Source organism: Thunnus maccoyii, chromosome 20 (genome assembly GCF_910596095.1).
Source record: "Thunnus maccoyii chromosome 20, fThuMac1.1, whole genome shotgun sequence".
In the NCBI taxonomy this organism is placed as follows: domain Eukaryota; kingdom Metazoa; phylum Chordata; class Actinopteri; order Scombriformes; family Scombridae; genus Thunnus; species Thunnus maccoyii.
This window is the reverse complement of record NC_056552.1, coordinates 16,070,037-16,094,124: the sequence shown is the minus strand read 5'-3', so window position 1 is coordinate 16,094,124 and position 24,088 is coordinate 16,070,037. Positions and strand designations below refer to the sequence as shown.

Genomic DNA, 24,088 nt, shown 5'->3' with positions numbered 1-24,088 from the left:
TACTTGAGATGTAAGATGTCGACAAGTCAAGAGTTGCATCAGACTGATGACCCTTTGCGACCTTTGAAGGAAGTGGAGGGAAGCAACCGTTGTCACTGACGTACGCAATCCATGACTGTTCACTTTCAGAAACAGACTAACATCATCACTAGCTGTAACACTTGGGACGCAACATGCTGCATGTAGCCTAAACTCCACTGACCTCTAGAAAGCTTTCAAGAGTCAATCTACTGTAATGAGATTCTGTTATGGAGCATGGCTCTCTGTGTTTTAGTTAGTGCATGTCTGTTTATTTTGCCCCTGATAGTATGACTGTTTGTAAGACATGGCACTATTGTTCCCAGGTGCTAATTTATATATTTCTTTTCTTTCACTCTTATTTCTAGGCATGCTAGCAATACGGCTCTATGGTTGGTTGGTCATGACTGAAATATCTCAACCATTAGATAAATTTGTACAGGCTTCCATTGCTCCCAGATAATGAATCATAATGACTGGTGATCCCCGACTTCTTCTAGTGCCACCATAAGGTTGACAATTGTGGTTTTTCTGATTTACTTCAGCTTTAGTTCCTTAGTCATCTCATGTGGCGTCATCATCATGTCAAAATTTAAATTTGGCCAACACTTTGGTTTGTGACCAAATACCTCTAAAACCAAATACATTCCCATCAGCCTCAGCCTACTTTGTATTAAGTGCCAATTTGCAAATGTTAACACGCTAGATCATAGACTGTATATAAAGATGGACGTCATGACAGCGCCCCAAACGTGAAGCCAAAACGTCTCGATCGCCCCCCGGTGGCTGGCTGCAGTACAGGTTATTCCCGCCCCCTCCATGTTAGTGGATGGGACATGAGCCAAACTAAAAAATCAAAGTACACGTCAAATAATTATTTCTAAAAGACGGTTTCTGTCTTTTCAGGTAGTTCTTATCATGCTGATGTTTGTTCAAGTGCTCATTTTTCTTGTAAGTTTGTTTTTAATTAGTTATTTGACGATACAGAAAGGGAGTCTGACGTCATGATTGACAGCGGTGACAGCCGCTCTCAAACCTCCGTCAGGCAGTGGGACGGCTGAGGGGGCGTGTTCCGCGGGCCGTCATGCCGCCGCCCGACTCTACTGATGTATTATAAGAGCTCTTATTGCTCTTATTATACACCCATGGTGGCATCGCGTCGTCATATTTATATACAGTCTATGCGCTAGATGGCAGATAGCAAGTTGCCATGCTAGCACCGCTTTGCTAGGCCACACTATACATCCACGGGCCACACAGAGCTGCTGGCATTGCTGTTGGCTTTTAGTCTTGTTTGTTAATATATTGTGTTTTTTACAGTATACTAATTAATATGAAGTCATAATTAGCAGTTTTCTATGTTTTGCTGATGTATTTGTTATAGGGATGCACGATATTGGATTTTTTGCCAATATCCGATATGCCGATATTTCCAACTCATTGTGGCCGATTGCCGATGCCGATACTGATATATGCACATATTTTTTTCCAGCTGGCTGAGGAGGCTATTATGCATGCAAGCATATTTTGTACTAAGTATGATCAAGAAAGACAATATATGAAGGAAGAACTTAGGAAGACTGGAGTTCAGCATTAAAACTTTAATGAACCTGCCAAGTGGGTGGAGCAGTAGAGTTTTCTTTGAGTTTATTAGACAGACAGGATTAATGTGTAGGATTAATCTTTGGTCCACACTCCAGAGCAGAAAGTGGCGGTAATGCACCTGATACGCTGGTTGCCAACCACCGTCATAAACCAAAAAGAAGAAGATTTTTTTTTCCAAACAGAGTGGTACATTCTGTCAGCCGAAGCTTTTCCTATATGTGCAGCCGAACATAACAGCTCCGCGGACTGTTTCACCCTGACGGTTCTGGTGTTTCCTCCACAGGCTCCACTTCACTGAGCTGCTAGTCAGACCCGCTGCTCCTTTAAAGTGGGAAGAAGCAGCAGGTCTGGCGGGCAGCTTGAGTAAAATGGAGCCTGCGGAGGAAGCACCAGGACCGTCAGGGTGAAACAGTCCGTGGAGGGAAGCACAGTCAGGCGGCGAAGGAGAAGGCAACAAATCGGCCTCTCATAATCGGCAGAAAATGTTCATTTTGGGCCAATGCTGATATTTCATTTTAGAGCTTATATCGGCCGATACCGATGATGTGTCAATAATATCGTGCATCCCTAATTCGTTATTTTCGTCTTAAATGACATATGTGGTAATCACACATTCTCTCCAGGTTCAAAATTTCTTTCAGATACCATAGCAGTAGTTTCAAATTGCACTGACCTTAATCAAAGGCCATAACAAAGTATGATATTTCTTGCTATTACAAGCTACAGACTGGAATCAGTATATTACAACATTTGTGACAGTTTGCTTAATATGCATTAATTTAGGATTAAAATGTTGTTTTTGTGGAAAATAAGCAATTTGCTCAAAGCCAGGCAGCAGCAGGTGTAAAGGGTATGCTTTCTTTTGTCACGTCGTCCCTGCCTTCATGCTGGTTGTAACGTTTCAGGGGAAATTATTCATATAACAACACTCTGTGTAATCCACACTTAATCATGTGAAAACACAAGATTGCCTTATCATTTGACTGCTAATGCTCTTGGGTGCACGCGCGCCAGTGATGACTCAGTGCACTACTCAGATCACACAACCAGTCCAGATGTTCACAGGAAAGGTACACAATAGACTCATGAGGGGTGGTGGAAGTTGTGATTTAGAGAGACGGAGAGGGGCTGGGAGAAAGAGTGTGGAGACTTGAAAACATTAAACGTGACACTGGCTCCCCATGGACTTACTGTGTTATTAAAAGATTAACAAATTTGTCATAATTTCCTAGAGAGATATTAATATGTGGCTGTAAAAGTGCTTGATTATTTCACAATTTCTGTGAATATTTGTAAGTGAGCTAATAAAGCTATAAACCTATTCTGCTAAAATTAAATCTGAATATCTCTAAAATAGGATTTATCATCTTTGAAAACAAGTTGTTTTTGAAACACTGTATATAGGGGGAGGGGGTGAGTGAAGGACATTTCAGGAATAAACATGGTGACGGCAAAAGTGACTCAAGGGAAAAAGGCACAGGAAAAATGGGGCGATAAAGAAAAGCCTGGAGGAGAATCGGGGTTATTTTGGGCTCTGCGGGCTTCCTGCAGGTGATGGAAATGAAAGAACGATTTCTGGAACAATTGCTCTGCTGCAAGTGGAGTGGGAGAGGAGAGGGATGGATAGAGGATGTGGATGGGGAGGGGGTCAAAGAGTGAACATAAGAATCAATGTAAACATCACTTAAAGCACAAGGTCGCTTCAAGTATAAGCACAATGTTGTGTTTGGAAACTGTGGTTATAATCTTGTTTACATTGAGAAAGCAGCTCTTGTAAATAGAGGACAAAACTGCCACCATAACTGATTAATTGCAAGCGTGGGAGTTGGTCTAGCAAAATAATGACTATGTTACAGACACGCCCCCTCACCCTGCCATAACCCTATAAAGGACCTGAGGTGGTGAAGGATGACAGACATCCAACAATCGGCAAGAGACTACGCCTGAACCTCTGGATTGATGGTTTATTCAAAAAGCTGCAGAGGATTTTTACATTTTCTTGGTGGTAAGTTTCATCCTGGCTTCAATTTATGCTATTTTGAAGAACATAATTTACTTCTTCATTGACTCTTCTTTTAACAAAATCTTATGAGTTGTGAAGACGATAGTATGTTTTTCCTCAGCATCACTCGTTCTTTCTCTGCCACAGGTCAGTGCGATATGGAGATAGCTGTTCTGCTGCTGCTGACTGTGTCTTTGACTGCTGCCTCCCCACTGAGACCAACTCACAGGTCAGTGAAAAGCTTAAGTAAACATACAGCTAACGAGAGAAAAGAAATACTCACACTAACCACTTTGTTGTGCCATTTACTAATCTGTAAATGGAATAGCAAAACATTTTTGCCTTAAAAGTAATATTACAATTTAGAAATAAACAACTGGATTATATAATAATGTATCTACACCTTATATTAATATAAATCAGAAGTTTTTGGTTCATTATCTGCATTTTAATCAGTACCTTTTTCTGTTGGACCCACAGGTCAGACTCAGACACTGTCCTTGCAGGAGATACTGTCCAGGTTTCAGGGGTGAAAAGGTCAGAGGATACACAAGAGCAGCATGCTCCATTGCTGAAGATCATCCCATATTCTTCAGAAGACAAACATCTAGACACAGATGTTGTGAAACACAGGTAAGAAAATTCACCACTGTGAGAGGCTGTAAATACAAAACAACACTGCTATAGTGATAAAAAGGAACGGAAGGTTCTTTGTACTGGCAGGCAAGTGAATACCTGCCTGCCTAGCCTGCTTGTGTTATGACATGTCTTACTGTAATTGTGGATCCGAGGAAACCGTCTGCAGTAGTCTACTGATGCAGCATCAATGCAGAAATAAATACTGTCATCTAATTAAACTCAGCTTTCACTGTTTTGGACAATTAAAATGTTTATTCATTTCTATGTGCTAATTATTGCTAATGGAACAACCTCAATTGTAGGGTTATTTATTTGGAAATTGGAGATTAGTTTTTGAAATCCTAAAAATTTCTTTTTCTTTTTCATCACTGACAGCATCACTGACAACATGGAAGTGAAGTTACGTCCAAGACGTGCACAGAATCGTGGATGCCAGCTCGGGACATGCCAGCTCCACAACCTGGCCAATGATTTATACATTATCGGCAAAAAAAATGGAAAAGATGAGTCGAAAACAGCCCACAGCCCACAGGGATTCGGCAGATAGGGCTGAGAGGAATAAGAGAATAACAGTTATGGACTAAGAAGGCGGAGAGTTCTCAACAATAGCCTCCATTTATTTAAAACCAAATATATCTGTATATGTTCTGACTGACTGGTACTTATTATGGATGTATGCTTTGTAAGAACAAAGAATGTGGGTGTTTGGATACTGTGTGAAAAGCTTAATCCTATTACTTTTTTTTATAATAACTTAGAAAGCCTTATATATTTAAACATATTGCACAATAAATATTTAAATTTTAAATAAAGTTTAATGCTGAAAATGCATTGCATAACATTTTCACGTCCTGTGTATTGATTGTGCAGTGAGAGACATCTGCCCTACTTGTCCTGGTGGATAATCCAGGCCTGAGTGTGTGATATTTTTAGGCTCACATGACAGCAGCAAATTGCTCGCTGCTAAAGTCTGAGTGTCTTGTATTGTCTGTCTGATACAGTGGTGTGAAAATGTATCATTAGTGGCCAAGAGCGCTGTAGATCCAATTTCACTGTCTCTGATACCACTTGTAAGGGAAGATAAACAGTGAAATTAAATCATATTGTATTATGATTATAATCAGTATACAGACCCGGCTCACACCCAAGGTATGAAATGTCTGAGGTTTTGAATGGCCCCTCCTATTTTCTTCAAAGTTTGCAAATGATATAACCACACCCTCACCTGTGTGGTTTCTGCACCTAGTTCCCTTTTTGACTGCTCAGAGACATTTGGGAATGGCATTACTGAAGTGTCGAGCAAATACGTCTGTAGCAGTCCAGTAAATTGGTCTACTCTTTGGAAGATGGTCAAAAAGAAAAGTGTTTTTCCCCTCCTGAAGTGTTTTTCCGTCCCTGGTATTTCTCACTGAGTCGAACAAAAAAAAAAAGAGAGGAAAAAAACTACAACATGAGAGACACAGGAGAAGGAGGAGGAGGCGGCGGAGACACAGATGGTAACGTTAAATCTGAGAAGGACCAGGTGAGTAGGATTTCCCTCACATCATTGTGATTATGTCATTTTTAATGGGGCCGATTTGGCAAAGGCGACAGTTGCGAAACTGATTAATAAGGAAATGAATCTACGCATGGACGTTGTGATGAAAAGTTGTGGCTGGCTGTTATTCCCTGAGGTTTCTGAGTCACGATGACGAGCAATGGACAAACGTCCGACTGCTTCGGACAGCACGTATCAAACAGTCATTTAACAGCTAGTAGTGAATAATACTCACAATCTACGGTTTTCTCCTGAAAACCCAAAGCCACCGTGTCATTCTAAGTGTGTAAACAGACTAGCATTTTCTGCCAACTGTTGCTAAAGCAAGCTAGTTTCCCCTCAATATACGGTAACGTACATTGTGTGCAGTTGCAGTAAACCGACGGAAGTTAGCTTCGGTGAGTTAACGACACATTCAGTTGTTTTATAAGGTACAACTTTAACGGCTAATTAGATGCTCAACAGTCATAGTAATAACTGAAAAAACGCAGTTGAGCCATTTTATAACTTAACAGTCACTTAGCGTTAACTATCATAACAAATACGACAGCACGCCCATTATAAGCTATTGAATATGCTGCTCAGTGCCCAGCGTTTCACTAGCTAACTTTACTTTTTTCAATGTTATACTTGAAGCAAACAGTCAGCGTTGATACCATAAAACCAACATCCAAAGGGTAAAAGGACAAAATCGGATTTAAACGTTGACACTGTTCACATATTTTCACTCACCAACACAGGTGTAACTAATAACAGTGTTAGTGGCTGCATCCCGTGTAGGTGTGCCAGGTCCTGAGCCCTGCAGCCTGTTTCACCAGCTGTGTGTAAGTTCAACTTTAGCCTAGTTATAACATAAATTATTACTAAGTTGGGATTTATGTATTACTAAAATAAAAGCGGTTGCACCACAGAGATAAGTTACAACATAACTCTAATTAACAACTAAATGGTTACATATGCCCCCAGGGTAGGTGTAAATCATAAAATGTCAGAATTATACTCACTAATGATAAAACAGCAGTTTTTCTGCTACACAGCATCATTTTTTCATTAACTACATACCATTTTGCAACACAGCAATCCGGTAGAGACCTAATTTATTGATATGATATTTCAATATCGATCTAGCTTACTGCCATGTGCTACGATGCCAAGTTGCTCATGCCAGCAGTGTTGCTAACTATTTCCAGTGAAAAGAAAGTTAGCTAAAGCTTGCAGGAAAAGTTGTCAATGTCGGTAGTTGACGTCATGTGCCAATTTGCATATCTATTACGTCATGACGTAATTACATACATACATACATACATACATACAAGATTTTTAACAAATTAAAGAAAATGAAGTTAAGCTGACTGTAACTAGCTATTTCCTTTTCAAGCAGCTTCTCAATGTGCATCCAAATGTACCTCTAATAATAATATTTATGTAGGCTGTTGTATTAACTCTAAATGAAGTATCATGAATAGAGAGATGATCATGCACTGGAATAAATTCACTATTGTTAACTCTGTCTACTTAAAAAAAAAAAAAAGATCAAACTAAGATAGTAAAGTTAAATCATTTAGAATAAAAACAATGAGGATCAATGATTGGTCATTAGGTACACACATTCACAACTAATTCACAACTCTGGCTGATGATTGGTCCATTGAACGTGGAACTCTATCTTTGATCATTTTAGTTATGACTTTATGTCCAAACTAGTTAGGTTATGCCCCAAATAATTGTGGTGCAACCAATTTTAGTAGCTGATTTACTTACAAACTACAGTAACTAGTAGTTGCTAAGCCTCCAGTGTTGATATTAGGCTATACCTTAGGAACGTAGGAGAGAACTTACACATAGCTGGTGCAACCCAAGAGGCAAGCCCCGTCATGTCAAATAAATCTTTCCCAAGATGGTTTCTGTCATTTTAGGTAGTTCTGATCATGCTGATGTATGTTGAAGAGCTCATTTTTCTGATATGTTTGTTTTTAATTAGTTATTTGACGATATAGGAAGGGGGGTGACCTCATTTTGACAGCTGTGACAGCCTCTCTCAATCCTCTGTCGGGCGGCGGGACGGCTGAGGGGACGTGTCTTGTGGGTTGTCATCCCACCACCCAACTCTACTGCACAGACTCCGTTTCTAAATGACATCACACAAGGGAGATGGCAGCTCCCGGAAACAAAATATCTTGGCTTCACTTTTGCATAGCAGTAGGAAGTGGAGACGCGTTGTCCATATTAATATATAGTCTGTGTATTGTGCTCGCAGGCTCACTGGTTAGTGCTGCTTACTGGCAAAACAAATGGAACAGAGCCATCACGTTAATAGTTTCACAAAGTGTTTTTCCTGTTTTTACAAGTCAAAATGTCCTTTGAGGAAGGTCTGTAGTGGAACAGAAACTGATTTCTTTACAAGAAAAGAAACTCTTTATAGTCTAAGTTTGAAGAAGTAGTCCAATTTCAAAGCATGGAAAGAGTCCAGTGGGGCTCCTTTGTTTGACAAGTATGTTTGTAGTTGCACTGCAGAATGTACTGTATGCACTTTGGATCCCTATGTGCTGTAGTAAACTTTGTGTCCGTCAGCCCACCTGAACACACACACGAACTGACACTGAAACTACAGCACCATGCCAGAAGTCACAGTCAGGTGTTCATACAAAGCATATCTCACCAATGTATCAGCGGGTATTATTATAAGCAAAAGTCAACATCTTTCATTTCAACAGAGTTTCCTTGGTGCGACCATTCAGAATTTAACTCTGTAAAATTGAAACAGCCTGTATTTTAATTCAATTTATTATGTTTTCAGAGCTGGATCCCCAAAATCATCAAGAAAAGAGTGTGCACCACCTTTGTAGAAGATTCTTTCAGGTACTGTGAACTCTGCAGAGCACATTCCTCTGTGGTAGTAATGTCTCTCTAATGACTGTGGCCATGCATCAAAAGTTGATCTCACATTGACATGTTCTCCTCCCTTCTCTCTCAGTAATGGCGCACTGTGCCAGTGTGGGGGTGCAAGAGATACCCATGCCTCTGTGGCCCTCGGTGACTATTTCAGCACGGCAATTGTCAACCACTGGGACAGCGCCCAGCACTCTTCTGAATACCCGACTGATGCCTTCGGAGAGTTGCAGTTCGCAGGAGCCAGCAAGAGGCATAGCTATGTGGGTGCTTTACTGTCAGCTTCATAAATACTCACTGAATGCTTCATCATACCCATGTAGTGTCAGTTCAAATCATGTTTGGGCAGTGTTTTAAGGGCAAATACTTCCATAGGTGAGGCTAATAATTATCCAATCAAGAGCTGCAGTAGTCTGTACTTTTGTCTTTCCAACCTTCAACTTACTGCTGCCCCTGAGTAAACAAACACAGTGCAATGAGTGAGATCACTTTCCTGAGCAGTTCGTTTACATTAAAATAGGTAATCGGAGGCACTTCTATAACTATTTGATCATTATTCTTTTTTTTTTTTTTTTAAGTCTGAGGTTGTCTTCTTTTGAAATGTTTGTTCCTTTTTAATCAATCAGTCTTTGTTGTCTCATATGGGAACCTCAGTTCCTGCGTCTGTCATGGGACACACCCCCGTCTATGGTCTACACCCTGATGACGGCCCATTGGGGCCTGCCTGCGCCTAACCTGGTGGTGTCTGTTGTTGGTGGAGAAGGCAGGACAAAGGTGAAGACCTGGGTGCGAGAGGTCCTCAGGCAGGGTCTGGTGAAAGCCTCACAAAGCACAGGTAAACACATCATTAAAAGGAAACTGTAACTGTGAAGTAACTAAATCACCACTGCCATCACTACTACAAAGGTGGGCCATACTGTAGGTTGCATACTAATGACCTGCATTATTAAACCATGTGTACTGGTGACAGTATATCTGTAATATCGGTTAACATCAATATGGTTGCTGTTTCTCTGTGTTGCTGCAGTTTGAATATGATCAGCATATATTTTCATGATTTTCCAGACAGTTCCCTTTGACATGACAAATGATTGTTTTTATTGACATGCAATTTGGTTACACATCCTTTTCCTCTTTTAAAGTTGTGTTAGTTGCACTGTATCAAAGTGCTGACTTCTTAACTGGCTTCTAAGCCTAATATGACCCTACTCTTATAGCAGTATTTGCAATTGAAAATAATCATATTAAGTTAATTATCAAGTTATTTTACTTAAGTTGATTATATATTATATTTTGTCTACCTCTTCTATGTTTTCATTTGACACCAAGACAACAGAATAAGCAATATTTTTTCCATAAATAAAACGCTTTTCAACCCTGGTAATTCTGTATATAGATCAGAGCCTAAAGACTAAAGTACTGTTCAGTTTGGCATCTTTTTGCGTATGCTGGATTTTTCACAGGTGGTCCTCATGAACTCAATTCCCTCTCAAAGTAGTCAGCATCTGTAAAGGACTGACTAATAATATAAAACAATGAATCAACAACTTCTTGGAAGACACATAACCTACTCATGTCGGTCTGGGTGGGAAAATTCCAGCTGTTACAAAATGTAGCGCAATCACACTATGTGACTCCCTGGGGTTGGATCCTAATTTAGTACTACAATAGCTGCTTCCTCCTGACTACTGTGCCAAGTGCAGGTGGCACAAGGCAATACTGATCTCCTGTCATCTGAGGTCACTTTGACCAGTCATCCTCTCAGAGGCCCCAGATCAAAGCAAAGATAAAAATACACACACAGAAACAATCAGGCAAACACACTGACACATTAAGTACAAGGTGCAAACATGCAATACTGTATACACAGGTTGTTACTGACATGTTGCTACTGCTACTGTATAAACGTGATTGGAGATGGATTAATCCTACTAAACATGCTAAAATCTGTTGTTGCACATTCAGACATATGTATTTAGGTGAATTACTATGGTATTGAATACACATTTTTCTTAACTACTTCTTTTATAGATCGGTATGCATCTCTGTCTACCTCTATGATTTGCCATCTGCACTGCTACAACACTTTCATTTCCCTCTTTGAAATCAGTGCAGCCTTTCCTTCCTTTTCCCTTGGTTTCTGTTTTGTTACTTTCTGATCTGATCAGTTCAGATTCCTTTCATTTTATTTAATTTTATTTCCACTCTGTTTCAGTTTTGTTTCATCAATGAATGACAAATACATTCAGAAATTCAAATATGGATGTATATATTTGTACCTAAAGAGAAAACCCACAACCGATGTTTCTTTTCCTCTCAAATTCATTGTGTCACTGTTCCACCCAGGAGCGTGGATCCTGACAGCTGGCCTGCGTGAAGGCGTAGGAAGGTGTGTTGGAGAGGCGGTGAGGGATCACGCCACCGCGGCCTCCTCGGTCTCCCTCAACAAGGTGGTGGCGCTGGGCATCGCTCCCTGGGGCCTCGTGCACAACAGACAGCAGCTGGTCAACCCTCAGGTTGTACAGGCACTTAACATTTATACATTTCTTTACCCATTAAAAAGTATCTTTTCACTTTTATTGAGCAACAGTCTCGATGTAGTTATAGTTTTAAAATTTTGAGTGTTTTTATCTGCCTTTTTAGAATGCAGTTTTTTAGTTGCAAGTTATTCAAATTGTAGCAAAAGGGTCTCAATTTAAACACTTTTTGTCTTGAACTTTAGTTGAAGAACACCTGCTATAACCTATCCCTTGATTCTTCACCTTGCAGGGCAGTTTCCCCGCTAAGTATTATGTCCAGAACACGTCCCGGGACTCCTGCTGCCTGGACAACAACTACCAGGCCTTCCTGCTGGTGGATGATGGGAGTGTGGGACGCAGAGGCGGAGCGACAGGCTTCAGGGCCAAACTGGAAGACTACATCTCCCACCAGCGCACAGGCATCTGGGGTGAGAGATTGGATAATGAAATATTATTTACTCACAAATATTGGCTTCCACTTCCCTGAAGGAGGTTAAGCTTAAACCGCCTTGCCTCTTTTTGTCCTTCATGATGCTTTGTTGGAATTTCTAGTAGAACTGGATATGTTATGAGACGCATTCAACCTGAATGAAACCGCAATGCAAAATGACTTAACAGATGTTTAATTTATTCTGCTGCTTTGATCTGTTTTTTTTTATTCCAAGTATTCTTTAATGTATGCAAACCAAATGTAAAGAAAACAGACATTTCTAAACAATGCATTGCATTTACAATCATGAACATATTCTTTGGCTTTCAGCCTTGATTTCAAGCCATTTTGCCCTCTTGTGGTGATTCTGTATTATAGCAGGTGGTGATAAGATGATCCTTTGGTATCCACTGGATGAAAGCCATTGCATGCCACTGCATGAAGTTGAGATATGGCTCTTCAACATGTTAAGTCAAGCAGAGATTTGTCAAAAACAGGGTTCAACAGGGTGCTTTTTTCAGATGCTGTGTTTCAGCTCTCACATTACAAGAAAAATATGTAGTTTTACTGTTTGTAAGTCTGCAAAAACTGTGAAATCAGTATAATCCAAAACCATGGATGAAATTGTGAAAATGTTGTTTGTTTTTTCAGGTAGTGGCAGCATTGACATCCCCGTCATTTGTATGTTGGTTTCAGGGGAGGCAAGCATGCTGGAGGTAAATTTGCAGCTTTTGATGTCAATATTTGGCCACAAAGAGATTGACATTGTTTATAAGGCAGTTGTAAAAATGTCCTTCTTTATTATGTCTCACAGAGAGGTATTTGGTAAATAAATCTAGTCTTTCTCTTGCTCTCTCTACCTTCCTTTTTTGTCAGAGAGTGGATCTTTCTCTGAAAACCTCTATGCCCTGGTTGGTGTTGGCTGGCTCAGGAGGCATGGCTGACTTCTTGAGTGACCTCTTGGAGAACCTGTCATCGGCCCCAGTAGTCCAGTCCTCCAGCGAGGGTGACGGTGAGGCAGTTCCCAGTGTCGATCTGAAAGACAGAGTGGCAGAACGGGTTAAGAAGTACTTTCCTGCTGAAGTGGAGACAGACAAACTTGTTGAACGGGTAAGTGCTGTGAACAGAGAAATGCATCATCCTACCTGTGTGCTTTATGATGTGCAGAACAGGAAGAGGAAGTCCCTGAGAGGTTTATATATCCTCTATATCTATTTTAACAGCAGGCATGTTTTGTTACCTGCCCAAGGATGACGACACTTATCCATAGCAAGACATCTGGACAACTACAGTCTAGATTGCCATGAAATTTGAATATTCACCATCTCAGAGGTTTCCTAATGTTTTTGGTGGCACCTTGACCTTTCTTTTAATGCAATCGGGTCAAACTCCCAACACTGTGCACACAGGATATTTCATTATATATTTGGCAGATTGCCAGGACATGTATTGCGCATATCCATGCTCCCAAGGGGATGAAATGTTTTGATTTTAATGACCTGATGGCCTTTTTCTCTAGTGCAACCTTCAGGACATTTTTAGACCCTTTGCTGCTAAGGCTCTAAGAACAGCAAAATTATCAGTATGTTGCTCATTTCATCCAACATTTCATAATTGTTGGATGTAATAAACATTTTTTGAGTTTAGGCTGTTTCTCTTCCTACTACTTCCTATCTTAGTAGGCAGTGAACTGCCCAGAGAATCAATTATTTTCTACTGTGTCTTTCTGTCAACATTTGGGATGAACTGATCAAGCCTTTTATCCCTGAAACTTGTAAATTGTCAGATGGTTTGTTACACAGAACCATCTGAGAACTCATCCATGGAAACTGTTTGGAAAAGGGCAGGCACTTTCAAAAAAATACTTGGCAGGTGATTGGATTCACCATCTGTTGATTGTTGTCTATCACCATCTTACCTTGCAAGGCAGCTGGACTCGCAACACTGATTGGTCTTAACCACTGATGGTTCAGACACAAGCGCCTAACTTGAAGTCTGACAAGATGGATTCTCACGTGATCTTGTAATGTCGTGATCTTGCGAGTCCAGCGGCCTCTCAAGCTAATGAAACTTGAGGAAGCTTTTCATTTTCTTTGTTCTTGCCACTCCACAGATGACTCACACACACAAGCTATGGTTTGGATGTCCGTTTCAGTTTTAATATGGCATGGAAGGTCTATTTTTCTCAACACAAGAGTGGTTGTTCAGTGTATAGCCAATAACAATCAATTTATAAATGGCTATAATGCCATTCTTGCAGATCTCCTGAGGACATCTGTAGTCATCAACAAGAACACTGACTATTGATAATGCTTGCTCATCAGCTCAACTTGATTAACCCTGCCCGTTATCAAGTTTACTAGCTCCAGCTGTGCTTTCCATGCTATGATGCTTCTGTTGAAAGGGTCCATTGAAAAGCAAATGTAACACAGCTACAGTATGCAGCCTGTCAACTTACAGAAGATATCACATGCTACCTTGGAAGTGTATGGCAGGCGATTGACTCATCATTGTCCTAATGTTTATTGAATCAGTAATCAGTGCCTGAAATCCAATTCATTGTATTGTGATTAACTATTTGTTGAGTAGGTGATTGATTGGACATACACTCTTAATCTTATTCTCTTCTACTTGTTAGTCACCTATTGCATGTTGGTGTTTAACTTCAAAGGACCTGATAAAGTCTTTAAATGTCAGACTCAGTCTCACTTAGCATGGGTGTGACTCGTACTTAACGATATTATGTGTCTCATGATACCTTTTGTCACAAAATCTCTTCTTATCACTATCTATTTGTTTTTTAATCTCTGTGTCAATCTCACCAAGTTTTGTGCTCGTATATTCAAAACTTCTGTCTCCTTGTTCCGGGTCTCCAGGCTCTGAGCATCTACCAGAACAGAGACTTCATTACAATCTACCATGGAGAGCAGGAGGGTCCGAATGACTTTGATACAGTTCTGCTCAAAGCTTTGGTGGGAGGTAACTAATCCATATTATGAAGATATCCCATGTTCCAGGTGGCAACATGTCCTTATTTCGGTGTGATTCTGTGCTTTTCAGCTAGTAAGCAGCGTGCGTCAGTGGATGCCAGCCCTTACAATGAAGAGCTGAAGCTGGCGGTCACCTGGAACAGGGTCGACATTGCCAAGAGTGAACTCTTTAATGGAGACATCCAATGGAGGGTGAGAGGGAAAAGACATCACATCAGTGCAATACTACCACTACACAGCAGATGCAGTCTGTGTATTATAATGTACTATTTGTATAAAATAGAGCACTTTTAGCCCTTCTGCGTAGTGGCTTTGTTGATATGAAATAAATGAAAATGCCTTCATAAAATGTGTCACTTTCATCCAATCAAATAGTATGAAGACTTGGAAGACTCCATGACAGACGCCCTGATCAACGACAAGCCGCAGTTTGTGCGCCTCTTCATTGAAAATGGCCTGAACATCCTGGACTACCTAACTTACAGCCGGCTTGAGAGTCTCTACCGCTCAGTGGCTGATGGGACTCTTCTCTACTATTTACTTCAGCGTCGCCTTGTGGAGCGACTTGGAACTACGGCCTCTGTGCCAACACGATCTAACCTGCAGGACTCTTCCTCCAAAGTAACAGCTGAGAACATACAGAGTGGGCCAGTGACAGAGATCAGCCTTTTTGAGGTGGGCTTTTCTGACAAGAGACGTCCATGCCTCTGGTGTAGTTATGGTTTTGTGACATCAGAAAACAATATGGAGAAAGCTTAAGTTAACCCTCTTTCTTGTGTTTGTTGCTCTATTCTGTTTCCTCAGGTGTCAGGGGTCTTGGAACTGTTAATGGGCGACATCTGCCAACCATTTTACTATGATGCTTTGGGCTTACAACAGATATCGTCCAAGAGGAGGGCACTTAGGGTACTCTTAACCTTTGTGAAATATGTCAAATTGGTTTATCTCTTAATTATTGTTTATTTATCCTGTAGTTATGTATTGAAGCTTTTAAATTACTAATGTGAGGTTTTAGAGGACGGAATGAATGACCCCATCTCTTCTCATACATCCCAGAGCGCCAGCAAGCTGCTGCGTGGAGACTGCTTGTATCGGGAGAAACGCTGCCTCTTTCCCTGGGCTTCGCTCTTCATCTGGGCCGTCCTCCAGAACCGCAGCGAGATGGCCACTTTCTTCTGGGAGATGGTAGGGCTTCTGAGACTCTGAGAAAGCTAAATATGTTCTGATGGTGTTCAAATTTGTATGAAAAGAGCATATACATGACGTCTTAATATTATGGCATTTCCATTTTTCCCTCCATTGTCTCTTCCAGGCAGGGGAGTCAGTGCTGAGTGCTCTGAGTGGCTGTAAGATGCTTAGGGAACTGTCCAAACTGGAGGTTGAGACTGAAACCAAACTCTCCATGAAAGAGCTGGCCCAGAGGTTTGAGAACCTGGCACATGGTGAGACTGAATCCATCATCAATTAATGTTCAATTAAACAGTGACTGATACAAACATGTAAATACAATCAAATGACTTGGTTTCACATTAAACGTTTTGGTTCTATGTAATATGACTGAAAAGAAGAGCTTCACCTACAGAAAGATGTTGTTCACTATAACACTACTTTAACAAATGACCCCTGTGTGATGCTTGACACTCTAGTATCTTTTCATTTTTGTTCTCTAAATGGTAACCATGGTAACTCTTTCTGCACTTGTCTGTCCCTCTCCTTAGATGTCTTCAGCTCTTGCTATCGGAGCAACGAGAGTCGCTCTTTCACCCTACTGATAAGGAAATCTCCAGTATGGGGTGGCACCACCTGTCTCCAGATGGGCATGGGCGCTGACGCACGACTTTTCTTCAGCCATGACGGAGTACAGGTGTGTCACAAAAGATGTTAATCATTTCAGTTTTACCAGTTATATTTATGCTAAATATGTGTTTAAAACTGCTGAATCACAAGGTTGCTTATCTAGATTTTCAGGTTAAAGCTTAAATTTATTTGTATCCAGGAAAAAAATACATTTGAATTAGTATTGTCCTCTTGTATTGAAATATTTCCCACGGTTGACTTAATAATTGGCTTAAATCATCTTGTTTCTTTTTATCGATCATTCTTCAGTTAATAGTCTAATTTCTTCTCCCTCAGTCTCTGTTGTCCCAGATCTGGTGGGGTGACATGAAGAGGAACACAGAGGTGTGGAAGCTCCTGCTCACCTTCTTCTGCCCCGTCCTCTGCTATACCAACCTCATCTCCTTCAGGTGAAGTCCATTAATTTCACATTTTCTGCCAACTGTGATTTTATTATTTTTGTCATTGGCATTTAGAAGATGCAGATTTCAGAACTGCTTGTAATTTCATTTAACATTTTGCAACACACTCAACCTCACAGAAAACAAGATGACCAGCAGCAAGAGGAACAGGCGAAGCCTAATGAGGATGGACTGGGCAGAGACAGCGACAGCCTCTACGGCACCACCATCTTCTCTTTCTCAGACATCAAGCACATGTAATAATCCTGCATGTACTACTCAATGATATCCCATAGAGCATCAGTTTGTCGAGTGACATTTTTTCCTTTTACTACATATTTTATATCAATGTAAGTGAATGGGATGCATTGGTCTCAAAGTTGTTCTCTTTCATAATTTAGAATTAATGTTTGTTGTTGTGTGTTGATTCACTAAAAATGTGTCATTGTCGTACCAGTGAAGCGGATGCACAAGGAGCGAATACGCCCAGGACAGCTACCATAAAAGGTGAGTCCTTTGTAGCAGAAATAATTATGTTCAGCAGCCTTTTTTGACTGTCATCATCTACTAATCATCTGCTAATCCTTACAGGCATACCCCACTCTCCCAGACCACCCAAGCGCCCATTCATAGTGTCAAGGTGGCGTCAGTTCTGGTTTGCGCCCGTTACCTCATTTATGGGCAATGTCCTCATGTACTTCCTCTTCCTCCTGCTTTTTGCCTATGTGCTGCTGGTGGATTTCATGCCTCCACCGCCCTCTGGTCCAGCCATTACGGAGTATGTGCTGTACTTCTGGGTGTTCACCATTGTGTGTGAGGAGATCCGTGAAGTGAGTGAGAAGTGATATCTTAATCATCATATTTGATGACTAATGCATGTACTTCATACTCTATTTAGCAATAGCAAAAGTAGATTTGCCATTGAAAGTGAGCTTGCACAGATGACCTCTGAAGGTGCTTTCCCGTCTTTGGCAGCATGCACTGTATATCTGATGTTTCATCTATGGGCTTATGTATAATCCTTAATGTAGGATATAATGCTTTGTATTCATACGGTTGATTAAACAACTCATTTTACTAACTAACACAGTTTAAAGTTCATCCGATCAATGAAGTTGATTGATGTTTCTTTTCACAGACGTTCTTTTTGGGGACAATGACTTGGCGTCAGAGGGTCAGAGTGTACATTCAGGATGTGTGGAACAAGTGTGACCTCATTGCCATCATTCTGTTCATCATAGGACTAGTCTGCAGGTAACAACAACAACATGAAAGTAAATTATTTTGTCACAGGAATGTCTTAAGTGTCCTTTAGATCACCTGATAAATACTGCTAAATTCAAAGTCTGTACATCATGCCCCTCACTTCTCATCCCTAGTAACCAAATTTCACTTGACTCTTTTAAGTGCAGTTATTTTACAAGTTGACCACTGGGTGGTGCTGTTACCACAGAGTTGATGCTTTACTCTGCTCGTGTTTTAGGATGTTCAAATGGTCATATGGATTTGGACGAGATGTCCTGTGTGTGGACTACATGGTATTCACCCTCCGTCTCATTCACATCTTTGCCATTCACAAGCAGCTGGGACCAAAAATCATCATTGTTGGCAAGATGGTGAGAAATATCAGAACTTCCATACGTTGACATCACAACGAAATTGTGAAGCTGGATGTTGGCTTTATAATGATGACAAGACAATTATTTTCTCTTGATCAGATGAAGGATGTCTTCTTCTTCCTCTTCTTCCTGGGGGTGTGGCTAATGGCATACGGAGTAGCCAACCAGGCTTTGCTTTACTCGTATGACCCCCAACTTGATCGCATCTTCCGGCGGGTTTTCTACAGGCCATACTTGCACATCTTTGGACAGATTCCTGTGGAAGAGATAGATGGTATAACTGTTTGTGTGCGTGATGCATGTTTAGAGAAAAAGTGTACTTTTCTGCAGTCCATTCTAGACATTTTTGTACATCCATCGCAGCTTTTTAAAGGCATACTATGCAGAATTTTCCTTGACAATGTATAGACTCATACAAAAATAATCCCTCTGAATCATCACTTACTAGAAGTGTGTGATGGTGTATTTTCTGTGTGTTTTCTTATTATTTTGCTGTGTTCAGGATGTTCCTGGGTGTTAGCCTTTGAGCAGGTTACATCGCTGTCTCCATCTCTCTCTCCCTCTCTCTCTCCCTCTCTCTCTCCTCTGTATTCCCACAAAATCTTGCAATGCGGCATCTTCCCACAGGGTTGTGTGGAGGTGTGGGCATGTTTATTTGTGCTTTAGAAGGTAACTGCTATGAAACAATCAGAAAGTAACGTTTTATTTAACTTTGAATGTCATGTTTACAAACACCAACTGACAAATCCTGCATAGTATGCCTTTAAAGTCAACACAGCAATACGAATTCACTATTACTCTAATTATAGCATAAGACAGGACATAGTTTAATCTTTCTTACATGTTGTGTCTCTTCCAGTGGGGAAGAAGTGGGACATGGCGTGCACAAGCAACGAGACATTGATTCAGGGTGGTGCGGAGCCGTGCAGAACTCTGTATAGTAACTGGCTGGTGGTAATTCTGCTGGTCATTTATCTACTGGTCACCAACATCCTGCTCATCAATCTTCTCATCGCCATGTTCAGGTAAAGAATGATGAGATCATTTATCTCTTAGTCTTGATGTCTATAATGACGTATGCTGATCTATACGAAGGATTCTCAACTTTTACCATATCTGCTTCTTATCTGTCCATCCAGCTACACCTTCTCTGAAGTGCAGGCAAACAGTGACATCTACTGGAAGTTCCAGCGTTACACCCTCATTGTTCAGTACCACTCCCGTCCCTCCCTGGCCCCACCTTTAATCATCTTCTCTCACATCAACCTCTTCATCAAGAGGACCATCCGCAAAGTGCCCTCTGTCAAGATCCACCACTTTGGTCAGTATTTTAGTCTTTTTAAGTGTCTTGAGTGATTCTAATTAATGTAATAAAGTTATTGCTTAATGCAAATTGAATGTTGGACGAGGAACAAAGAAACAAGGAAATTTAAAAATATTTGCTCAGGTGCCAGCTGGTTGGCCTTTATCAGTGTTTTAATTTGTAGCTGCCTTTTTTCCCCCTGACCATTCATTTCCTTTAATTACAGCAGTTGGATCATTGTTCATGTCCTTGTTGGCTTCCACTCATGTTTAGTCATGATTACAATGACCTTTGTCTTTGTTATCAGTGTTGCAGTTAAAAGGGAAAGCAGCTAACAGGCTAATGACCTGGGAAACCATTCAGAAAGAAGACTTCCTAACTGCTCAGAACAAGATCCAGAAAAGCAGTGACTCAGAGAGGCTCAAACGGATGTCTGTCAAGTGAGCACACATTCCCACACCTTCTTCCACCTGCACAATATATATATATTTGTACATTATGTTGAGGTGAATGTTTTTGTTTTATAGAGTGGACGGTGTGGTTAAACATCTGACTGAAACCAGAGACTTTGACCACAGACTGAGGGCTTTGGAGGCCGAGGTAAAACTAAAGAGCTTTATTCATACTTTTTTAACTATAGCTTACAGTCTGTTTCGCATTCTGGGGAATTTCAATGTCTGTTCTTGGTATATACATGGCACTGTTGTAAAATAGCATGTATGGTCAACCAACCTATCCTGCATAAAGGTTAAATAAATGTCACCAATCTACATATAGGCTTTTATGAGGTTGAGTGGTATATGTATATCATGACAACTAGAACTCTGTGGACAGTCACAAATATTTGTTACAGGAATTGTTCACTATTCAGGGAAATACACTTATTTGCTTTCTTGCAGAGTTAAATGAGATTTATTCCACTCTCATGTCTGTATGGTAAATATGAAGCTACAGCCAGCAGCTGGTTAGTTTAGGTTAGTACAAAAAGTGGAAATGGGGGAAATGGCCGTTAGGTGCTGGACTATTTATTGGCTGGCACCGGTAACTTCCTAGAGTCTCTGCTGGTTGCCTGGCAACAGCTCAGAGCCAAGAAAAAGTCCAGCACACAGTTAGTTACCTGTAAGATTAAAAATGAGACATTGTGTTAAAGGTGCCCTGTGGAGTTTTTTATTGTAAACAGACAAAAGTTATGTTTCCATTCACTGTTACTCACCAAAACTCATTGTCTGTATCCTTATGATCTACAAATGTGTTGCATCAATATCCTTCCTCACAAAACATTTGCAATGTGCATGAAAAACTGCTCCAAAGAGCTACCAGAGGTCAAAAACTTCACAGGGAACCTTTAGTTTGTGAGCTTTAAAGGTGCTGGTAGGCAGATTTTATAACTGTTGGACAGAGCCAGGCTAGCTGTTTCCGCCTGTTTCCATTGTTGATGCTAAGCTAAGCTAACTGGAAGTTCACAGTAGCCTCACATTTAACAGTCAGATAGGACAGTGGTATCAATCTTCTCATCTAACTCTGCCAACACTCATATTTCCCAAACTATTCTTTAAGTAGATGTTCTAATGAGACTGCATGATATTCTCATTATCAGCCCCATTCTCAAACATTTTCAAAATCATCTGCTTGTAGTGTTAACTTAGACAAAAAAATCCACAGTGTGATTGCAAAGACATACTATCAACAGGAAATGTCAACATGTAGTCCTGGCCTAATGCAGGCTATTCCTAAAATAATAATCTTTCCCTCACTGTAACCTTGAATTGCCCTTGTGTATGAAATGTGCTATACAAATAAACTTGCCTTTCCTTACTATATGTCAATAAACGGCTTGTTTGATCCTCCTCAGATGGAGTATTGCTCAAATGCTCTCAGCTGGATTGTGGATACTTTGGCACAAGGCAGCACATTCAAACCTCCTCGGCCACCACCAACACTAAGAGGTACTTCTAGAAAGTTACGAAACCTGAACCTACATATGTCCTCACATACTATACCTATAGAAACAAGCCAAACAGTCTATATAGTGGAATGTCACAGGTTGCATTCACAGAGCTTGTTTGACGAGTTCATTAAATTGTCCCCTCACTTACATGACTTTACCATTTCTCCTACACAGATGCGTTCCCTTCTTCATCCAACTCTGCCTGATACAGCATTGGTGATGCCTTCACTTGCTCAGGGTCACTAAAAAACAAGAATGAAGCGTTTTCACTTTGGCTGCTCCCACGCCTCCCATCACTGGACTCATTTACTAAATAGTCTCAGAAAGAAAAGCAGCCATTAGTTCTTGTTACAGTATTGAGTAAATGCAAATGCTGATATTTTAAGTGTGCAATCTTATTCAAAAGCCAAAGACACATATATGTATTTATGATGTTGCACGATATATATTTTCTTTATTTTACAGGCCAATGGTATGTCTTTATTGCTGTAGTTTAGAGCTGACAGCTCTACGTTTTGTATTTTTTCAGGTTTTTACTGATATATGGATACTATAATATTGTTTACAGGGGTTACATTCAGTGCACATTTTGTGTCTAAATGGTTAAAAGACTAAATGTTATATCATGTATTTGGGTTTCTATCATTTTAATCTATTAATTAAATTATATATACTATATAATGACTGGATTCCTGGTGTTGATTCACATCTTGAATCACGAGTTTGCATGTACAATAAGATATAATCAGTATTCTCAGGTGTCAGTCCCTTTCTCTCTTTTAACATACTTAAAATACTGAAGGCAAGAAAGAAATGATGAATGGAGCTGTGCTGTCAAGAGTAACATTACCTAGAGAAAAAAGACACCAAAGTGTAAAGCAGGTGATAACTTGATTCAAAGACATGAAATAAAACTGAACAGTAAATGTGACTAAAACATGGGAATGAGGGAGAGAGAAGGGGGTATGGAGAGTGTGAAAGGTGTCCAATGGTGCTGAGTTTCAGTATGCCAAAGCTCTATTGAAGGTCACATAGTGGAGCAGAGCTATTGAAGGAGCCTTTACTGTAAATAGCCAGCTGGGGCCTCCTGTCAATCGTACCCGCGGCTCACACTGAGAGAGGCGGTGTCATCACTTTCTGTCTCACTGTCATGTCCCTGCATGACGGCTGCATGTGAAAACATGTATCCATGTGAGTCAGCATGTGTGCCTCACTCTGTATCTCAGTCATTTTAATGTAATTTGTCCTAATTTTACTGCAATGCTGCTAATCCTAACTGCAAACACCTCCTGCTCCCCACTTCATATTAAAAATCCTGTATCTGTACCTCAAATGTAAAGTATTTCTCAGGAATGTCAGCTGCCCAAGTCTGCATCTTAACACACTGCACATGTGTAGACCGCCATCATCTCCATTTCTGTCTATTTACATCCATTCCATACATCATTCTGACATGTGCTCCTCTGCTTTGGGACTGGCAAGCCAATATAGTGAAGGAAACACTGTTGAGTCTGTGTCAGAGACATGTTAAGCTTAACCCAGCAGTCATTTTATAAGCAGTATGTTAATGGGTGCATTACCTTAAACTGCAAGGTGTTCATAATATTTTGCATTATAATATTTACTTCCTGTGAGGCCTTTGTTCACATGAGTCTGCATTCAAATGTGCAGTAGGATTGTGGGCATATCCAGTCTTGAAGGCCAGGTAGATTAAGATGCAAAAAGTATGTGGTTCTGCGATATGATATATTCTCACATTTTATGTTTTTTTTTGGGTTGTTTTGTTTTATTCCATCATTATTATTACTATTATTTATATATTTTTTCCTCTTGTTTTTCTTTCTTAAGCTGTTCCAGATGGTATATGAGGGTAGGCAACAAAGGTTATAGGTTGTGATTTTTGTAACTCTGTTTAATGTTAAATTGAATTAAATCAAAAAAGGAAAAAGAGAGAGCGAAACAAGGAATGTGTCATGCACTTGATTACACTTCCAACAACTTTAGTTGGCTAAGAATAAACAGCAAAAATCAAAGTGTGGGAATGTGTGGATACCATGTGCTTTTCTTTATGTGTCTCATTTATAACCTCTTTGCTGTTGAGTTGTCAATTAGATTTTCTTTTTCATGTGACTTAAGTTTTTATTGGATAATTTCTTCTCTGTTCTTGGATGGACAGACATGTGACCACTTTGCAGTCGCAGTTACATAAATGTTTATAAAACAAGTTCAAACATACAAGTGTGGACATAAATGTTTATATATGACATGTACATATGTACCTGTTTACAACAATAATATATAAGGTGTAACAAGTTTGGCACTATGACAATAAAATTTCACCTTTAACTTGAA

At 40.2% G+C, this 24,088-nt stretch overlaps 2 protein-coding genes across 10 annotated transcripts in view; one reads left to right on the top strand and one right to left on the bottom strand.

Moving 5' to 3' along the window:
- LOC121886428 (synembryn-A) overlaps window positions 1-7,039 on the bottom strand; it is a 14,335-nt gene extending 7,296 nt beyond the window's left edge. For 2 of the 8 annotated variants that reach the window (XM_042396379.1, XM_042396386.1), the window contains exons 1-3: window positions 6,037-6,198; window positions 4,085-4,232; window positions 4-61 (exon numbers count right to left, since the gene is read on the bottom strand). The gene's annotated coding sequence lies outside the window, so the exon portion shown is untranslated. Of the gene's footprint in view, window positions 1-3; window positions 62-202; window positions 294-558; window positions 633-4,084; window positions 4,233-4,398; window positions 4,435-6,036; window positions 6,199-6,533; window positions 6,625-6,863 lie in introns of those variants that run through there. The other 6 variants (XM_042396382.1, XM_042396380.1, XM_042396381.1 and 3 more) reach the window with 6 other exon arrangements.
- On the top strand, window positions 5,492-24,088 carry LOC121886427 (transient receptor potential cation channel subfamily M member 4-like). 2 transcript variants are annotated; one of them, XM_042396378.1, is made up of 28 exons: window positions 5,492-5,786; window positions 8,599-8,660; window positions 8,776-8,953; window positions 9,345-9,525; window positions 11,037-11,206; window positions 11,460-11,637; window positions 12,291-12,355; window positions 12,516-12,749; window positions 14,516-14,618; window positions 14,700-14,821; window positions 15,005-15,304; window positions 15,434-15,535; window positions 15,686-15,814; window positions 15,942-16,071; window positions 16,348-16,493; window positions 16,763-16,875; window positions 17,007-17,123; window positions 17,324-17,373; window positions 17,635-17,696; window positions 18,005-18,120; window positions 18,350-18,482; window positions 18,585-18,759; window positions 19,345-19,510; window positions 19,625-19,806; window positions 20,096-20,228; window positions 20,316-20,388; window positions 21,641-21,734; window positions 21,911-24,088. In XM_042396378.1, the coding sequence occupies exons 1-28, from the start codon at window positions 5,715-5,717 to the stop codon at window positions 21,940-21,942; spliced, it is 3,618 nt and encodes a 1,205-aa protein (XP_042252312.1). In that variant the 5' UTR covers window positions 5,492-5,714; the 3' UTR covers window positions 21,943-24,088. The 2 variants fall into 2 exon arrangements, with proteins under 2 accessions (XP_042252312.1, XP_042252311.1); XM_042396377.1 differs by having other exon boundaries at window positions 17,458-17,696.